Source organism: Gambusia affinis, linkage group LG20 (assembly GCF_019740435.1).
Source record: "Gambusia affinis linkage group LG20, SWU_Gaff_1.0, whole genome shotgun sequence".
NCBI lineage: Eukaryota > Metazoa > Chordata > Actinopteri > Cyprinodontiformes > Poeciliidae > Gambusia > Gambusia affinis.
The window spans coordinates 7,246,251-7,266,179 of NC_057887.1; the positions used below are offsets into that span (position 1 = coordinate 7,246,251).

General features: G+C 40.5%; 2 protein-coding genes across 5 annotated transcripts; one reads left to right on the forward strand and one right to left on the reverse strand.

Moving 5' to 3' along the window:
* Positions 1-494: 494 nt before the first annotated feature.
* LOC122823039 (prolyl 4-hydroxylase subunit alpha-1-like) lies at positions 495-11,625 on the forward strand. Of its 4 annotated transcripts, XM_044102253.1 has the most exons (16): positions 602-858; positions 1,609-1,695; positions 1,788-1,884; positions 2,028-2,179; positions 3,042-3,179; positions 3,267-3,521; positions 4,242-4,435; positions 4,514-4,690; positions 4,943-5,013; positions 5,365-5,430; positions 6,774-6,873; positions 7,004-7,057; positions 8,043-8,108; positions 8,199-8,267; positions 8,349-8,445; positions 9,473-11,625. In XM_044102253.1, the coding sequence occupies exons 2-16, from the start codon at positions 1,611-1,613 to the stop codon at positions 9,541-9,543; spliced, it is 1,692 nt and encodes a 563-aa protein (XP_043958188.1). In that variant the 5' UTR covers positions 602-858; positions 1,609-1,610; the 3' UTR covers positions 9,544-11,625. The 4 variants fall into 4 exon arrangements, with proteins under 4 accessions (XP_043958187.1, XP_043958186.1, XP_043958188.1 ...); XM_044102252.1 differs by lacking the exons at positions 602-858; positions 5,365-5,430 and adding an exon at positions 495-595; XM_044102251.1 differs by lacking the exon at positions 5,365-5,430 and having other exon boundaries at positions 588-858.
* A 663-nt stretch (positions 11,626-12,288) lies between these two features.
* Positions 12,289-18,651, reverse strand: arg1 (arginase 1). Its single transcript, XM_044102256.1, has 9 exons — positions 18,562-18,651; positions 18,078-18,297; positions 17,900-17,972; positions 15,435-15,609; positions 14,300-14,459; positions 14,128-14,222; positions 13,948-14,052; positions 13,555-13,691; positions 12,289-13,458 (listed from the first exon to the last, which is right to left on the reverse strand). The coding sequence occupies exons 2-9, from the start codon at positions 18,198-18,200 to the stop codon at positions 13,295-13,297; spliced, it is 1,032 nt and encodes a 343-aa protein (XP_043958191.1). The 5' UTR covers positions 18,201-18,297; positions 18,562-18,651; the 3' UTR covers positions 12,289-13,294.
* Between the last annotated feature and the right edge of the window lie 1,278 nt (positions 18,652-19,929).

Here is a 19,929-nt window from a genome sequence, read left to right on the forward strand (position 1 = left end):
AGAGAAAACTGATTGGCTTAGCCAAAACATAAAACAAATTAGAACAAAAAAATCGTTATTAAGAAATGCAATGATTACAGTTAAAACATTAAAAAGATGTGAACAATGTTTTAATTCTAAATTTATCTGAACAATTTAACTTTTATTTTGCAGAGTATCCCCAGTTTTCTGTTAGTTGTGGCACTTCTCCATATTACACCTTGAAATGTAGTGTAGCCATTATAGTTCACTTCTGCCGCGTTGTTCTGATAAAATAATCTAAAATAAAACTAGCTATTTGGTGAAACTTAATATCCAATACCTGGAATGTGTATTCGGGTGCATTTAAATGCCGGATATTTACTCGGAGGAAACATTAGCTTACGGTAGCGATACAAACGGTGCCGTGGGGGTGTTTGAACTGAAACTCTAAATATTTCTACCCGAATGGTGGTAGCAAGAAGTAACCCGGTGTGTCTAAAGTTCGTAAATAAGTCCGTCAGTTTGTCTTTGAGGCAGGGATTCTCACAGAGGAAGGAGCAGAGGCAGCTCCAGTCCACCAGATGGCGGTAGAACACTGAGTTTACCGCTGTGTGGAAAGGAAGAACAGGATGAGGTTCGTTTCCAGTCAGCTGGACGTCCTGAGAAAATCTCTGGGATTTAGTTAGTTTCATTCGCTCTACGTTTTCCGATTCACGGTCCAGACAGCACGAGTTAGCCGTGCCATAGAGCCGAACCGGGCGGCTTCGAACCGGTTCTGAACAGCATTTGGAACTGGAGCAGACTGACTGGTTCAGAATCCAGAACCTTCTTCCTGCTCAGAAACGCCAGCCGTTTTGGTCCCGTTTAGATGTGCAGTTTCTCAAACTTGCTGTTCAGGTGAGAGTTCTGGACAGGTGAGTCAGGTTCAGGTGACGTCCAAAGAGGACTGGAAGTGAAACCAGAACCCAAGAACTGTTTAATCTGCAGCTCAGAGACAGAGAAAGTGAACATAAGTTTAAAAAAAATTGTCCTGTTGATGGTTTTATTTGTTTTAGATCTATTAAATAGTAAAACACGTATAATGATTTATCCCCACAAATTGCTAAATATTTCAAGGGTTAATTTCCAAATATTGTAATGATTGTGGCTTAAAGCTAATAAAATATTATTTTATTTTATTTTTTAAATATTACATCAGAACAATAAAAATTATTAAAAATATTTCACGGTCTGCATAATAATTGACAAGACTGATTACTTGACATTTGTCCGGCAGGCAGTCATTGAGATCCTCTTCAAATTGGGCATGCTGCAGCAGAGGGAGAAAAAGCGCTGTATCCAAGCATAATCATGTAAAGTCAAGTGGAAGGAAAAACTGTATCCAGTATGAGAATTACAACTGAAACATTCCTTATGGGGTTATGCAAGACCTTAAAGTCTTGAGTTTGATAACTTTATTTAAAACTTTCAAAAAGTCTTCAGTAAACCTTCTGTTACTGATTTGTCAAAGCTACCAGACAGACATTTTGTTTCAGTCGTTCTCGATGTAGTTTGTCTTTCTTAGCTGGACCACGATCCTGAGGCAGAACCTAGATCCAACTCCCAAACCCGAGTTAGTTCTAACTAGTTCCTGTGCATTGTCTGCAGACATGGCAAAGCTCCATCACTGCTGCACGATCCTCCTGCTCCTCTTCACTTCCGTTTCGGCTCACAGTGACTTCTTCACTTCCATCGGTGAGTCCCTCCTTCCTCAGAAGGTCCAACCGTATCTTTCTCCTCAAGTTACTGTAACTGTGTTTTTTGTTTTGTTGTTTTTCTTCCCTCAGGTCACATGACGGACCTTCTGTTTGTGGAGAGGGACCTGGTGTCTTCGCTGAAGGACTACATCAGAGCAGAGGAGGACAAACTGCAGCGGATCAAACGGTGAGGTTTCTGTCCGAGATGTACGGCTCACAGTTGTTTTTGTTTAACCTCTGGCGTTGTTGGAATGGGAAGTAAGCCATTCTGGGGAAACCACGACTCCATACGTCTCATTCGCTAGTGTGCGTGTTTGTGTGTGTCTTCAGGTGGGCGGACAGGTTGGACGCGCTCTCGACTGCCAGTTCTCAGGATCCCGAGGGTTTCCTGGGTCACCCGGTGAACGCCTTCAAACTGATAAAGAGGCTCAACACGGAGTGGGCGGAGCTAGAGAGCCTGGCGCTGACTGACGTGTCGGATGGTGAACACACACACACTTTTTTCTCCGTCTTCCTTTGAATTAAACACAACATTATTGTCCTGCAAACTTTTAGTAATCGATTATTCTTTGGATTACTTTGACGATTACAGTAATCGAATAAAAAAAAGAATTGGCAATGAAAAAGTCAGCAAATTTGTCATTCAATCAATTAGACCTTTTTATACAGTATTAAAAATGCTAATGAATAATTCAATTCCTGTTTTAAATAAGAAAATAAACATCTTATTTTATTTTCTACTATATATTGTAGTGCAGTAACATATTACATTATAGCACAGCCCGTTCTGCTTGACACCAATACAGCTTACGGTTGAGCTGTTGATTATTTTTTGGGATTAACAAATTAATAATTGGATAGTAAAACATGTTTAATAGGAATTCTTTTACTGAAATTTAATCAGGTGATGCTAATATTCTGCCACTTGGTGAGTTTTGGGTCGAACATATTTAAAGATAGTTTTTTTTTTGTTAAATCCAAAAAAGTTTATATTGGTGTACAGTTTTGACTTAATTACAGCTGTGAGTTTGTTATTCTTTCAGCAATTGGCCTGTTTTGAGCCTGTATGTATTCCAGGTAACGGTTAATAGGTTACTAAATTAGTTTAATCCTGAATAATTGTTTCAGCCCAATTTTGCTTTGGATTTTAATCCTGTATAAGATATTAATTTTATTTTTAATTATGTTCCCCTCAAGTCTCTGTGTGTATTTTATCTACTTTTACTCATGTCGTTCAGTCTCAATTCTTCTTTAATTCAGTATTTTGTTCAGTGTGGGCTATAATGGATAAAGAAAAACAGCTTTAGCTACTTTTCAATTGCTACGTTTCTGTTTTTCTTCCAGCGTTTGTCTCCAACCTCACCATCCAGAGGCAACACTTCCCCAACGACGACGACCAGACCGGAGCGGCAAAAGCTCTGATGAGGCTCCAGGACACCTACGAACTGGACACGGAGACCATCTCCAGCGGACGGCTTCCTGGTCAGCTGATTTCGGATTACAGCTGAAAACCAGTGACTCGTTAGCAGCTTTGTGGTGATAGCGGTTCCCTGGTTTCCCGTCTCTCAGGCTCGACTTCGCTAGCCACGGCGAGCAGCGTCATGACCGTGGAAGACTGCTACGACCTGGGAAAGGTGGCGTATTCCGACGCGGATTATTACCACACGGAGCTGTGGATGGCCCAGGCCTTAAAGCAGCTGGAGCAGGGGGAGGAGTCCAGCGTCGTGGACGCCGTCGCCATCCTGGACTACCTGAGCTACTCCGTCTACCAGCAGGGGGAGCTGGAGAGAGCGCTTGAGTTCACCAAGAAACTTCTAGAACTCGGTTGGTAGCACCGGAACTGCTGTAACCTTTACGTTTACGTAATGCGGATAAAATACATCAGATATGAAATTTGCACTTTTTACCCAAAAAATGTCTGTTAATCACTACTAATATTAAAATTGTGATTTTTTTCACATATATATTAAAGGGGCAGTATTTTTGTCTTTTCCCGGTACATATTGCCATTTCATAGCACAATCAGGCAAATATGTTAGCATCAGTTGTATTATCATATTTATCAAATATGACTTAAAAGAAATTTAACTTCAGGAACTAGGCCTTCAGAAAGTCAACACAACAGATCTCCTCTATAAACATTATAACAAGATGTAAAGCTCAGAAAACTCAATTTTACATAATACTGCCCTTTTAAAAAGTTCGTTTTTACATGTAAAGGAGTATTAGTAAAATAGCTATAGTTAAAAATTTATTAATTTCACTAGTATATTGTGAAATTAATATGAATATGATATTCATTGAATAACTAATTCCTTAATAAAGCCTTAGTTTTAAAAATGTGTACACTTTACATATTGATAGGTAAGACATTAAAGTCATATAAAGTAAGCAAAAACATGTAAAACCTAATATATTTCAGATAATACCTAAAGGCAGTATGGTATAATTATTTATTGCGATGTGCAATAGATTTACACTGGTTATTCATGTTTTGCAAAATGCATAAAGGCTGGCGCTAAAATTCTGGTTCTGTCCCATTAGACCCGTCACACCAGCGGGCCAACGGGAACCTGAAGTACTTTGAGTACCAGCTGTCCAAACAGAAGAAGCTGGAGGTCGGCGAAAACGACAAGGAGGAGCAGAGGATGCAGAAGGAGAACCGAGGTCGCCGTGACGACTACCTGCCAGAGAGGAAGCAGTATGAGAAGCTGTGTCGGGGCGAAGGCATCCGGATGGTGAGCCGACTGAAACTCAACACTCTCCTTCGTGTCGACAGCGAGGATTCCTGTCACTTTCTCCCTTCTTCCCGTCAGACTCCCCGCAGGCAGAGCCGCCTCTTCTGTCGCTACTATGACAACGACCGGCACCCCAGGTTCGTAATAGGACCGCTGAAGCAGGAAGACGAGTGGGACAGCCCTCACATCGTCCGTTACCACGACATCGTGTCGGACAGAGACATGGAGAAGGTGAAGGAGCTGGCTAAACCCAGGGTGAGGAGATGCTTACCGATTTACACCGCCCGTCTGTTTGCTCCAACCTGAATCCAAACGCATTCCAGGGGACAGAATGTCAAAAAGAAATTCAAGGATTATGAATACTAAAGCTCCTTGTTTGGTAAAAAAAAAACAAACAAAAAAAAAACAAACTCCAGACAGACTAGCAGGTTTTTACAGGCAGATTACTCAGAGAAGCAGGGAGTGGCTCTGTGTCTCCCTGTAACTCTGGGCCGGTTGGCTTCACAGCTCCATCGAGCCACCATCTCCAACCCCACCACCGGCGCCCTGGAAACGGCCCAGTACCGCATCAGTAAGAGGTAACAGACATCCTTCTCTCTGTCTCGCCTTCCTTCCTGCTGTCCTGGCTGATGTCCTAGTAGGAGCTCAAAACTTAGACGGTTCCTCTCACTGTGACCTACAGTCAGAGTACACCCTCCCCGCCCCCCCAAAAAAGAAGTCCACATCAGGGAGTGGATGTTTGTCGTTTCTAGCTGGTTCTGGCGTTTCGGCCGCTTCCGGCTAGGTTAAGAGTTTAGCTCCTGCCAAGAACGAAGCCGAGCGGCGGGTAGTGATCTGCCTCTTCCTGTCTCTGTCCTTGTCTCTGTCGCCATCTTGTTCCTCTGTCTTCATCTCTGTGATGATGCAACCTGATGGCCGGATCAGCTCAGACGGGCCACGGTGCATGACCCTCAGACAGGCACACTGACCACAGCTCATTACAGAGTCTCTAAGAGGTAAGGAGAACCAGAGACTGGGGAAGCGCTGGGTTCTAGAGAGGCCAGGAGGAGGTGCTGATCCAAACGTCATACTTCTCTGTTAACACATACTTACCCCTCCATACTGAGCAGCCAGAACATTATGACCTGTCTCCTCGTGGACTTCTCTGAAGATTTTTTTTTTTTTTTGACTGTGGCTCGCCGATTTTGATTTTGTTGTCAATTTTTTTTTTTCCCCCAACCAGATCCAATTTTAATCGTTTTTTTTTTTTCTCATTGCTTTCTTTTCTGAAAAAAGAAATTATGAACAGAAAACGGCAGCTCGTACTAGAGTCATCCTCTCTATTGTATGACGCAGTATCAGCGCTCGGCTACTAAATTAACAGAACAGAGTCATAGTCTTAACAGAAGAAATGCACAATTTTAGCAGAAAAGTGTTAAAATTTTGAGGGGAAAAAATCTTCGAGTTATCAACTGTGACCACCTCAGGCCGTGTGATTTTCTTCGAAAGAGACGATAAGAATTTGATGCAGAAGTGTTTAAAGGGAAAGCATTTCCATATCTGTGCAACCAGCGCTAAACAAGATGCTCAACGTTCCTCATAAACGACTGTATTTTTGAAAAAAAAAAATATATATATATATCATGGCTTTATTCTCGTAATCATCCATCCATCCATCTTGTGTTCACCCTTGTTCCGTACAGGGATCGGGAGGGTTTCTCATAATCAAAAATATATAAAATAATTGTAGCCTGGCTTTACTATTACATCATAGAATTCACCTGAATTCAAAGTCCAAATAAATAGAATCTGTCAAAATACCCTTGTCAAAGAAGATGGACGCCCTGGGCTGGTTAAAATCACCCTGTACTATCGGGGGAGAGAATTAACTTCCAGATATTCCAAAAATTCAATCTATAAAACAGAAAATTCGATTAATAGATAGAATTGATTTATTGGCCAGTCTGTAGTGATTCTGTCAGTTAACACTCAGTTTTCTCACTTTTCTCTTTCTTTCTTCTAACCATGATGTTCTCATTTCTTTTGCCTGAACTTGACCTTTTCTGTCACTAAAATGTGTGTCAGATTTGGGAAGCTCACCTGATTCTCCCCACACCCCACCCACAGGTGGTCATAATGCAACGCCCGACTGATGTACATGAACAGACGTTTGAAATGTGCGACTCTTCGGCTCCGTCTGCTGCTGCCGTCCCACTTTTTAATCCACGTCCATCCCTTTCCCTGCTAACGCCGCCGCTTGCCGTCATCTCCTCATCAACGTCCGGACGCTCTGCTGTGCGTCTTTGTGGCCTCCGTCCACACTCACCTCTCTCCGTCTCTTGTGTCTTCTGTCTGTCAGCGCCTGGCTCGGAGCGTACGAGCATCCCGTCGTGGATAAAATCAACCGGAAGATCGAGGACATCACGGGGCTGGACGTCGGCACGGCCGAGGACCTGCAGGTAGCTGCTCGCCTGTCGGATTTACGAACACCTGGATCATCCGTTCACAGCTTCTTGTGTTTCCTTCAGACTGCTTTCAGAACTTCACAGGGACATAAACAGCCGTGTGCTCGTTGTGTGTTTCCTGCAGGTGGCCAACTACGGCGTAGGAGGGCAGTATGAACCTCATTTCGACTTCGGACGGGTAAATAAACGTGGGCTCTGTCCTCTTAGGGACTCTTCCACAGCGGCTGGAAATTAAGCATTGACAACTGGAGAATTAGAAGTTCTTTTAATGATCAGTATTTGTTTGTCTGCAGGATCTATTATTATTAAAACTTTCTCTTTCCAAAATCTAGCCAACTTTCAAAAGTTTCAAGTTGAGTCGTGGAAAATAAATACAAGTTACAATAAAAGAAGTCAGATTTTTTTTTAAATGTTCTTCTTATTAATACAAATTTCAAAAATTGCAAACAGATGGAATACTTGTTTATTTTTTTCTTTTTAAATCAACCACAACTTAATCTATTTTTTTTTCTTTAAATTAAGTTCAATATCAATAACAGTATTATTGGATATAATTATAATACAATTGCAAAAACACATAATTTATTATTTTTGTAATTTTCCTATTTGTATGAACCATTAAATGTCTAAGTAGTTTTTATTTTTGTATTTTAAAAAATAATAAAATTGAATCACTGCATTTAAATTTTTTTTCTATTTTATTTAGTCGGTGCTTGAATGCATTCGTAGTATTCATTTTCTTCCCCATTTAAATAATAATCATTATTATCACAACATATTTAAAACATAACATTGGGTACACTGTACGCCATTTACACTTCAATCCAAATGGATATGTTTTGTTTTTCTGTTGGATCACTGGTGTTTCTTTTAAGAGGACATTATCTAATCTCTTGATTTTTTTTCAGAAGAATCACAAATTTAATAGAAAACTGTTGAGTACAGGTGAACATCTAAACTGCTTTAAAATCTAAGCTCAGCAAAAAGAAAATTGGTAAATATTTTCTTTCATCGCCAACCTGTGGATGTGAGTTTGAACAGAAACTCCCAGCTCGTGGCTAGCAGCAGCTCGGCGTGTTTGTTTGACCACTAAGAAATATCGACTTATTCTCACCTGACCAGTAGAGATTCGACCGTGTCAACGTTCCCTGTCTGTGTTGCAGAAAGATGAGCCGGACGCGTTCGAGGAGTTGGGAACCGGGAACCGGATCGCCACCTGGCTGCTCTACGTGAGTCCTCTGCTCGGTTTTCCATGAAGCCCTCGTTTCTGTTATAGCTCTCAGGCTCTCAGCTGACCGTCTTCCTCCTTCCTGCTGCAGATGAGCGACGTGCAGGCAGGGGGCGCCACTGTCTTCACCGACATCGGTGCTGCCGTTCAACCGAAAAAGGTGAGTTGATACGCCATCTGCTGGTTAATCGTGCATTTCTTCGCCTTGACCTTCTGGGTCGTGTGACCGTGCCGCTTGCAGGGCTCGGCGGTGTTTTGGTTCAACCTGTATCCCAGTGGCGAGGGGGACTACAGGACCCGACACGCCGCCTGCCCAGTGCTGCTGGGAAACAAGTGGGGTGAGTTCTGCCTCATCCCCGAAAACGATTTTTTTTTTCCCCAGCTACGTTTCAGTTGTCCATATAATTTCTCAAATTGGAATAAATACGGTAACGGTTTTTTACATGCCTTTTCAAAATAAAATTTTTCGCTAAATAATTTTTGAGCTAGAATGTGGTAAAACTGCAATGGAAACTGTAGCGGAGGTTCTACGTTTAAACTTGAGGCTGGTGGAATGTTTCCACTCGCCACTGTGTGTCGACCAGGACAAACTGAGGAGGGGATTTCCCACTTGAGACTCTCTTAATTTCGTTGTTACAGCAGTAGTATAGATGCGCAGCAGAAGGTAGGCTTGGAGTTGGGGATGTGTGGATGTGGAGGTGACAGAAATAAAGCCCACATTAATTAACTTTACACATTATCAAGTACAAGTTGCCGCAGTGACATCTGCTGGCCACAAACTGACTACACGTATATCGAATGCTACAACCGATAGCTAACAGGCTAACCCACGTGGAGTTAGTAAAAGGTCGCATTAAACCGGCGACTCTTACGAATACTACATCAACATGTAATACAGACGGAACTACTAAATGAAGTGCCTTGGTACATTTAACAGCAATTACTTAAGTCAAGAACGCACATCAACCAAAACCTGCGTGTCTCCACTCTCAGAGCTATGATGCCTCTGCAGCTGCTAAATGTGTTATAACGAACTCGCCATCGGGTGGCGCACCTCCCTCTCCCAGTCCAAGCCTTTGTAGCAGAAACACTATTTCTATTTGTAACATCACGAGTCATGTCATATGATCAACAACATGATGTTACTACTGGCGGAAAAGAAGATGACAGAAAGTGGTAGGAGGATAATGGCGTGGCATGTTTTTTAATTACTTGTCGCTTGAACTCACGTGTGATTTTAATTGCGTTTCTAGAACAAATGGAAACGCAGCAAATGCAGAACTGTGTTTTTTTTTTTTTCTACTGTAGTAGAATGATGTCTGTCTGAATAAACGTCCACACGCTCAGGCAAACTTTCTCCTGCAGTTTCCAACAAATGGATGCACGAACGGGGACAGGAATTCAGGAGGCGCTGCAACCTTCACTGGACCGACTGACGCTCATTTATCTCCTCCTCATCCCATTCTTCTGCTCCTTACTGAGAAACAGAACGCTTCTCCTCTGATCTGATGCTTTTCACTTTATCCAGTGTATGTGTGTGTGTGAATAGATCAGGGAGCTGCTGCCTTATTGCATGTTCAGGTTTTAGCTGGTCCTCAGGTGTGTCTGGAACAAAGAACGCCGAGCGCTCTCCTGTCTGTCGGGCTTAGCTGAAGGTTTGAATTCAGCTAGAGCATGAGAATCGAGCCGAAACTGACGGTGTATGTTCTATTTGTACAGTTCTCATTCGCAACTGATGTCATTTGAAGGCATTTTTCATAACAATCAGATCCAAATTACATGCAGAAATATGTCATCAAATAAATCCAGTCCAACCCAAACATGTTAAAATTAATTCAGTTAATACAAAATAATTTTTTCACAGGATGCTTTGTTAAATGAACCAAGTTGCTGAATTTTTTATTTTTATTTTTTTACATGTGTCACACGACACTGACACTAGTTAAAGTGTATTAAGGGTTGTAATTAACCTAAGAACATTATCATGGATAAGCCTCATGGGAGTTAGTGTGGGAACTTGTTCAACTTCCCTGATGGCAGGTGGTTGATGTTGGACATGGGTGCTATTCTCACCTTGACCACCAGATGATGATGATGATGAATACTTTATTGATCCCCAAAGGGGAAATTCAAGGTCCCAGCAGCTCAAGACATTACACACAACATACACTACAATTCACACAATATACCACAAAAACACAAAATCACCAAATTGACACAATTACCAGACCAAAACACTAAAAATCCTAAGTGCTAAATTTAAATTTAAAACAGTTGCCAGAATGGAGTGCATGTTGACTTATAATGTAGCCGACAGTCAGTCAGAGTACAGTCCATCAGTCTGTATGACACTATAAGGAGTGTGGAGGTGAAGTCTGCTGTGTCGATGTACTAAGCAGAGAAGTCCACTTCTCCCCTTCCCTTCAGTGAAGCATTGTACAATAGTATCGCCCTTGGTACAAATGACTTCCTGAGTCTGTCTGTTGAGCATGTCAGGGAGCGTAGTCTCCAGCTGATCAGACACTTCTGCTGCATGATGGTGTTGTGGAGTGGATGACAGTTGTTGTCCATGATGTTGAGTAACTTATTCAGGGTCCTTTTATCTGATACTGACATAATGCAGTCCAGTTCAGACCCCACAACAGAGCCGGCTTTCCTTACCAGCCTGTCTAGTCGTCCAGCATCCCTCTTCTTAATGCTTCCTCCCCAGCATGTCACAGATGTCAGTAATTGAGACACACTGACCCTTTAATGCCAGAACAAGTAAAATAATATCCCGTCTGCTCAGAGCTGATAGATAGTTGGACACAAAATTGCTCCATTTGGGATAAATAAGAAAACATTTGGAATTTACGAGGGCACCTTCTATCTAACGGACAGCAGGTGGCGACTCCTGTATTTATGATTCCAGAGGCAGAACATTGAGGGTTCCTGCTTAGCGTTCTTTGTTCTCTACGTCAGACACTGAACGAATCACTAACTCCAGACAGAAACACTCGTTTGCCTTTTGTTACTCCTTTAAGTCCTCAACTTCTGTGACTGTTACCTTGACAACCACTCCAGAGTAAGTGCAGAACCTCTCAGCTCATTGATGATGTGCTTACCTCAGACGTTTTAGTTACTGTTTTTGATGAAAAAACTGCATAATGCAACGGGGAGAGTCAGAACATTGAATGGGTTAAGCTCTGCCCACTGCTCACCAACAGTTTGCACACTCCTCATTGAATTAATAGTAAACTTCAAAACAGCCAATAGGAATTTTATTAGGGGTTTTATAGATCTGTATTTATAATGTTGCTGTTTTAATTGACTGTTTCTGACTGTTTCTCCTCTTCTGGTGCTTTACTGTGGATGTTTGAAATCTAAAGAAGTTTTGAATCATGTTAGTGCGCCAGTCAGTGAAAAACATTTTCCCCACATTTACCCACCCATTGTTATGACCAATGATGCTCCTGTTTTCCACCAATTCAGCCTGCAGGTCAGTGACTCTGCAGGAACAAATAAAAAAAAAAACCTCACCACTTGATTTCTGATTACAGTAAAAATAAGATGCTGATGTTGTATGATCTAATGAAAAGAAATGTAAGAATTCAAATTTTTGGCACTCTGAAAATGTTTTTTTTTTTTCCCAACATCATTTCAAATGACTGCTCGATTTTTATCCTTCCATATTATTACTTATTAGGTCAGTTTGAGTGAAAACATTCCTGATTTGGTCTATATATCAAGCATCCTTTGCTTCTGACTGGCTCATTTACTGAGACTATACAGGGTTTCTTTCAGTAATTCAAATTTAAGACCTTTTAGAATGGAATTTAAGTCCTATAGCTCCTCAGAAATATCCAAATTTCATCCAGCCAACTGCCAATAAGTTTGCATTTAACCAGTAGACACAAAGAAGGCAGCTAGCTAGCTTATGCTAGCAGTGAGTTACCAGTAGGCTTAATGGCCCAGCGAAAACATATGAAATATAGGAAATAAATAGTTCTGCTAAGACAGCATTTAAGACATTTGATTCATGTATTTAAGGCTTACTTACTTAAAAAAAAAAAGAATTTTAGACATTTTAAAGGCCTTAATTTTCCTTTGCAAAAAGATAGCTCTTTTAGCAAACTTGCCAAACTGGTTGTTTCATGGGAACTTTAATACCAGAATACATCAAGTTAACCATGTGAGGCAACTGCAGATTACGATTTTATTTTATTTTTTTATCATCCAACTGATTTTACAAGAAAAATCTGTGATCCTTTTTGTGATCACAGATCACAGAACTGTGACATGAATATGTAGAACACTTGATTCCTTCAGGTAACAAGAGAACCCGATGTTGACTCTGTGTGCTGTGCCGTGAAGGAATACCACAAAACTGTTTTACATCACAGTTATCTCTATGAGAAAACCGCAACGTAAAGATGATGTCGATAACGTAATGATAATGTTCAACATGAAGTGATGAAAATAAAATATGAATTTCTCCAGAAACAGACGGGAGGCTTCATCTCATTTGTTGCAGGTAAAGTCATGTATGCATACAGATAGAAATAATGTCTACTTTGATTTAATCTACTCTATAGTAGGTCTGGTTGGTTGTTTAATGTTCTCCTTGCCTGGTCTGTCAGTATTCTGTGCTGGTTTACAACATAAAATCCTGATAAAATATGTTAAAGTGTTTCTTTCCATGTTTTTAAAGCATGTTTTGAGCTTTTTTTTGTAAGCTCAAAAACTCTTGTAATTACTTCTGGTTTGTTTCTGTTTGTGGTAACCTTTGCATTCCTTTGGTGTATTTTCTGAGGTCTCATATTTGTTGGTTTTCTGTGTCAGTAAGCAGATTTTTTGAATTTGGGTTGTGCTTTTATGTTAAATATTTCAACACACATTTTGGTGTTCTTGTACCAAATGTTTCTCTTTCTTGCTTCAAACACTTTTTGGAGTTGAAAAATCAGTTACAAGATAACACAGGATTTTTTTCTTTCTTCTTTTATAGATAAAATGATACATCAACAATACATAATTAAAAGTTCATACATGTGCCATAATTTGTGCATTTTTAAGTTCAGTGAACTGATTTGGTTCTTAAAACTTCAAGATGACCACCTCGAGGCTTCATAGCAGCAGTTAAATTCATAGTGAAGGATTTCTCAGTGTGATGCGTTCAGGCTCCTGGCAGACAGACAGGAATTGTTTTTGTTACGGCTCTGGCAGGGAATAATCCGGCAGGTGGTTTCCTTCCCGGCGACGTCCGAAACATCCGAGCAGCAGGTCGACCGCCGTGCTGACGGTAGAGTGGACGTCGTCCTCCGTTCGTCCCCTCAGAGGGTTCACCTCCACCAGGTCCACAGCCGAGAGCAGACCTGAGGACGGACCGGTTCTGTTAGGTAATATGCGACAGGGACTAATGTGAGGAGTTACTGTTGCTGCCTATAAGTGGCAGCAAACATTGCTTGTACCTGTCTGACAGAGGTACTCTGTGATGTAAACCCCCTCTCTGTAGGTGAGCCCTCCTACCACAGGTGTTCCTGTTGCTGGGGTAATGGAGGGGTCAATGGCGTCAATGTCGTAACTCAGGTGGATTGGTTTCTTTGCTCTTCAAACACAAAATCCAGAGAAAAAAACCAAATTAAAACAGTTTTTGAAATTATGGATGGGGTCACCTAACCTTTTCAGTTGTCTCTTGTTGTTCTGCTTACATTTAGTTTGCAGAACAGAAACATCCTGTTACTATCCGACGGTACCACAAGGTGCTGTAGTTTTGGTTCCTACTGCTACCCGAACAGAAATCTGCAGACAATTCCTGCAGGTGACACTGATCTGAGCCTGAAAGTCCACCAGGTGAGACTCACCTGTCCCACAGGTAATCGCACGTCTCCTCCATAACTTTGGCCATGCCCAGTCGATCCACCTGTGTCATGGAGAACGCCTTCACCGCCAACAACTTCATGATGTAGCTGTGGAGGGAAAGACTTGAGGTTTTAGAGATGTGCTTTAGGTTAAATTCCTGACCTTCTGGCAGCCGGACTCACTGCTCCGCCGGATCCACGTCTCTCAGGCCGATGTAGACGAGATCCCGGGATGACACACAGGGCTTCATCCAGGAAAAGTTTGGTAACGGGGGGAGCTGAGGTGAAGAGTAAGAACATCTGATGACGACATCTGATGGTGTGATTTCGGATGGACGGGAAGGGGTGCGCTCACCTTCGACTGCAACTCGTAGAGGAGGTACGACATAGGCTGCCCATGAACGTTTCCTGTGTTTGAGGTCAGCGGCGTGTTGATGTCGGCGTGGGCGTCCACCCAAACGACACTTACTGGGCCGACGGCTGCGGTGTGACCGTGGATAGAGCCAATGGCGAGACTGAGGACGGAAAACAATTTTAACAACCCAACGGGATCAAATCAAGCCTTCAAAACTATTTATATTTTCTTTCAAGAGAAACATCTTGTAATAGAAGTACTATTAATAGTACCAAGATACCTGCTTTAATTGCATGTGTGTGTTTTGTTTCCACAGTACGTTTCGCCATCAAACTGTCCTATACAGATATATCTAAGGTATTGTAGACTAAGTCTTGATACATGAAGATAAAAATACACATATACTCTTAGGGTGTGTTGTATCTACCATTGATTATTTTGCATAATCATTTGGAACTAGTCACTAATAAACACTAGATCATACAGTAAATAATTTTAAATAAAGTGTCAACACTACCATTTTCCAAATAAGTTTTACAATATGCAAATCTAATTTCTTTCAAAGGCCGACCCTTCGGTTTGATTATTGATAGACTGATAAGACAATGTTTTATGGGACGGATTGAGATTTGATACATAAATGTAATTAAAAAGCCTTATTAAATGGTATATTTCATAGTTGACTCCTTTGTCGCTTGTTCTTAGTCTGGAGAGAGGTATTGTATTCAATAAAGTGTTTCATATTAGCCCAATTTTTGATCTAATATTTCTGGATGTCCCGTGATTTGTTTCCATTAAACGAACAACTAAACTGAAAATGGTTCCAACCCATAGACAGGAACTTTTAAACTGTAAATATTTGAGTTATCAGTTATTTTTAGCAACATTTATCCATACTTTCACTTTTAAGCGCTCCTGCAAACTGATTTGAGTTGTAAACTTGTACCGTATAAAGGTGCTATGTTCAGTGGTGGTCCCAAGAGGGGGGCAAAGTGAGGGTCATCGCCCCCGTTTAAAGAATACTGATTCCAAAGGGAAATGAAATGTTCCCTTTGGCCTGGATACTATGAAAATTTTCTACGCCACTGGCTGTGATCTGATGTGGTTCTGCTGTTGATTGTTTCTATGAGCTGACCTGTGGTCTCCTCCAAGGATCACGGCGGTGTGCCCATCCCTCTTCACTGCCTTCACCGCCTCCGACAGCCTCTGGTTGGCGCTTCCCACTGTCCGGACACTTTTTGACCCATTGACCGGCTCGTCGAGTGCGACGTTCTCAAACGTCAGGTTCCCGTAATCCTTCACAGCACAGCCTAAGCACACAGAGTCAACATCGGGATCTCTTGTTACCTGAAGGAATCAAGTGTTCTGTATATTCATGTCACGTTGAGCATTTGCATCTCAGAACAGTTTCCCTTTGTGCAAACGTTAGCACAGATTTGTTTCCTGTAAACAGAGGATAAACAGTATGAAATGAGTCACCACTAGACGGTCACACTGAACTTCTGAGGACACATTGTATGAGGACACGTCTGTTCAGGCCTCGGTGTCCTAGCTGGAGGTCTTTTGGTTTCAGTTTAAACATCCCCTCACAAAGGACCTCTGCAGCTGCTCAGAACAGGATGAATATTGGCAGAAGAAACAATTTAAATCAAAGGCTATATGGTTCAGTACAGGAACCTGGGAAAACATTAACTAACCCTCCAGTTGTCCTCGGGTCAAAATGAACCGCCACTGTATTAAAACTCCTCCAAAATCCACTAAATGTTATTTTAGGACAACAGGAGGGTTAAACTGTGATGCATTCACAGGCTGACATGAAACTACATTCATCTGTTTCTCAGTATTTTACTGGAGAATGGAGGTCAGAGTTTGAAATGTTCCAGCAGACTAACCGAAAGCTTGGAAGATTGTTGATTTTTTAATAAGTTAATAACTTGCTAAAATCCTTGTTACCCCAAACTGTAGCTCTAACTTCATATTTTGGACTCAGACCTTTTACATTCTTACTGAACCGAATGGAGCCCCATAAATCTGACTTGTGATTGCATCACAATATTTATGCTGTTGCATATAATTTTTTATCCTTCCATATTATTACTTATTAGGTCAGTTTGAGTGAAAACATTCCTGATTTGGTCTATATATCAAGCATCCTTTGCTTCTGACTGGCTCATTTACTGAGACTATACAGGGTTTCATTCAGTGATTCAAATTTAAGACCGTTTAGAATGGAATTTAAGTCCTATAGCTCCTTAGAAATGTCCAAATTTCGTCCAGCCAACTGCCAATAAATTTGCCATTTAACCATACCTGACTGTCAGAAAGCGTACAATTATTAAATAGTTGTAAAATTAACTTGCTACAAAGCACACACTCACTTGATGTATTCATATATTAGAAAATAATTATATTTATTGATGAACATTGAACAAACTTGTATGGAAGAAGATCACTGACAAAAAAAGGATTCTAAATTGAATCTCAGAACCACCCCCCTCCACCCCCCAAAAAATAAAATTATGTTTAGAAATATTTACTTTTGTTTCTAATCCTTTTCCATAAAAATGGGAAAGTGAAATGACAATACCAGTAAAAACCTCTGCCATCTGCAAGAATTATGAATTCGATCTTTCTTTATAATACACTGCTCTTGCTATCGTAATGAAAAACGTATCTATAATATAAAAGTAACACAATAATTCCCAAACCTTTCTTTATACTGACTAACCCTAATCAGAGTTAAACACACCGGACTGGATTTCTTGCAAAAAGGTGTTTTTTTAAACAGGCAACTTCAGCTTTCAGAAGGATCAGTTTTTTTTGTTGTTTTTTTTCCTTGGAAAACATTTTTGTGTATGAGAAAAATTGTGAAACAAAAGTCTGGGGACAAGTAATGTGAAAAAAAATAAATCAATAATTATATAACTTCTGTTTGTCTGTAACAGGAACCCATGTCGCCATCAGCACTAAGGACAGTGAACTCACTTTCCTGGAGTTTCAGATTGATTTCACCTTGAACCGAAGCTCAGCTGGTGTTAAAGCAGAACTGAACCTCACAGAGATGTTTAACCAGACAAGAGGCCAGGCTGTCATATTTACATGTTTACATTAACAACAGTGAGATAAGTTTTAGAAACACATAACACAAGGACCTAACTGGAGGAGAGAGGAAAATGACCATAAATAAAAGTACAATTAAATAGTAAACAAAAAAAAGAAAAAATTACAAAAAGTGCAATAGGTACAATTTTAAAATCTAATTAATTAATAACAAAGATATAGAAATTTTCCCTCTAAATTCTTGTTTTTATTGTATTTTTTCAATTATTATTTCCAACCAATAAACATTGATTCAGTGCCTTGGAAGAAATCATAAACTTATTAAGTTTGTGTAAATATTTACCAACTGGAAGTTAAACATAAATTGCAGTGTTACTGTTAAGATTTAATCTCCTGCTGTCATGTTTTTTTGTTGTTGTTGTTCTTTTTAAATATATCATATTAATCGAATGTTTTGCGAATCTTTACGTAATTAGCGAGAAAGAAATATAATAATTGAGCTTTTTAGCACTTAATGTTTCTAATATTTAAAGTTCTCACCCTGTTGCTGTAGCCGGTCCAGGAGTCCCGCTGCTCGTAACTTGTTCGGTGCACAATCCACTCCATCCTTGGACTGCAACACATGCATAAGATCACTACACGCATTGGTCAACAGACACACACACACACACACCCACACACACACACACACACACACGTCCAGTGCACACACTCTCACCTGGCCCTTGGAGAAAGGTGCACCGATTATTCCCACGGAGTGCTGCTGAGGAGGAGGATGATGATGATGAAGGCTCCGCTTCACGGTTAGCGAGAGCTGCTGCAGGCTGCGCGCGCCCTTCATGCCGACAGACTGATGGTGGATGCGGAACCCCGCGAGCCGCTCATAAACTCTGTATGACGTCAGAGGGGAAGGAGGAGACTCCAGGGGCTTGACCGCTCTGACGTAACAAGAGCAAGCCTCACAATCTAATTTAATCAACTAACGTCCTAAACGTTGTATTTAAATAGAATTGAGCTTTTTAGGCGTCAGAAGGGAAAATAAATTACAAGCTAACACACGCACACTGTAATGGTAACCTCAAAACGTTTACGTAACTGAAATATTAAGAAAAATACATTACATTCCTTTTCATGCTACTCTGCTCTACATTTATCCACCAAAGAAGAAAACACACACGCCTAAGTATCTTTCAAACACTTACAAAGACTAAAGTTTCCCCAGGTACAAAGCGTATAGAGTACATTCAGTTTGTCATGAACCGTTCACTTTCTCCTAACTCCCAAGAGACTCTTGTTGCCAAGGTTACCGGAGAATTATACGCCAATAACTTTTGCTGCTAAGAACGCAAACTCGGCCGTGTTTCTGCAAATACAATATGACAAAGATGGTTTGTGACACAGATGTCACACTCTTGTTAAATTTCAAACCCAATTTCTTTCAAACTATTCTAAGCATGATTTTATTCGATTTGCTGACCACGAACTAATTTTCCAAGTTATTAGGGTAGCTTATTTCCACTATAAACTATTACAGTCTTTGATAATATGGCATCACAAAAAGATTTGAAATTCATCATCAGAAAACAGATCAGCAAACTAAGGAAAAAGTCAGAATTATGTGCTAAAATCATTAAATTGTTGAAGTGTAACCTGAATTCAGAGGATGATAAAACCTCAGTTTTATTCATAGACCATGGCTACGGAAACCTTGTACCTACGTTGTATATTAGAAATGAAAAGTTGTCGTAAAATAGCTTCAGGTTGCAGCCAGCAAGGGTTTAAATTGGATTTGAGAAGTGTTCAATGTTTTTTTAGCCAGTGTTGTGGAAAGAAGTACTTTAACAAGAGTGTGGATGAGAAGAAAATAAGAAATTTATTAAAACCTTGCAGGGTGAAAGCAAAAGTACAGAGTCAAAGGAGTCTGTCAGTCTTCTCTGACTAACAGTGGATCTGGCTCCATTTTATAGGTTCTGGTCAGAGAAGAGAGACTTGAATGGACTATAGGTGTGAATCCCTGATTGTTATGTACCAGGGATTCTCTGGAGCCCAACACAGAGGGTCTCACCATTTGTCTATTGTTAAGGATAGGGGGTTGTTCTTTCATGCTAAGGAGGGCAGATAAGATCTACATTGGGGAAGTAACACTTAGTCTCCAGGATTAAGAAGCTCTTCCCTGCTGTTATACGACACTGCATAAGTCTTGAGAGCAGCTTGACCAATCTCATGATAAGACTATGCAGAAATACCTACAGCACAAGAGTGGTGAGGAGAACATTATAACATTTTCCATTCCATTCCCTTCTTTTGCTTATAATAAACATTGTTTATATTAATCACACAAAATGAAAATTGCGATAACACATGAAAATGTCAATACTCAATTGTATGTACGGTACTGCACAAAGAAGAATCAGACAGAGTAAGTCATTGCAGGTTGAAAATCATAATAAACCAGCTTTAGATTGCATTTTAATTTATTTTTTTTGTTGAGGTGACCAGTAGAGCAGTCCAGTCAGTCAGAGTCATACATAATTTTACAAAAACCACCCAAGGCCAGTTCCATAATTTTG

Coding starts and splice junctions, on each gene's coding strand:
- LOC122823039 (XM_044102253.1), top strand. CDS start 1,611: ATGGCAAAGCTCCATCACTGCTGCACGATCCTCCTGCTCCTCTTCACT. Junction 1,696..1,787: donor TGACTTCTTCACTTCCATCG/GTGAGTCCCTCC, acceptor TTCTTCCCTCAG/GTCACATGACGGACCTTCTG. Junction 7,058..8,042: donor CTCATTTCGACTTCGGACGG/GTAAATAAACGT, acceptor TCTGTGTTGCAG/AAAGATGAGCCGGACGCGTT.
- arg1 (XM_044102256.1), bottom strand. CDS start 18,200: ATGAAGGGCGCGCGCAGCCTGCAGCAGCTCTCGCTAACCGTGAAGCGG. Junction 15,610..17,899: donor GGACCGGCTACAGCAACAGG/GTGAGAACTTTA, acceptor CTGTGTGCTTAG/GCTGTGCTGTGAAGGATTAC. Junction 14,460..15,434: donor ATCCTTGGAGGAGACCACAG/GTCAGCTCATAG, acceptor TTCCGTCCTCAG/TCTCGCCATTGGCTCTATCC.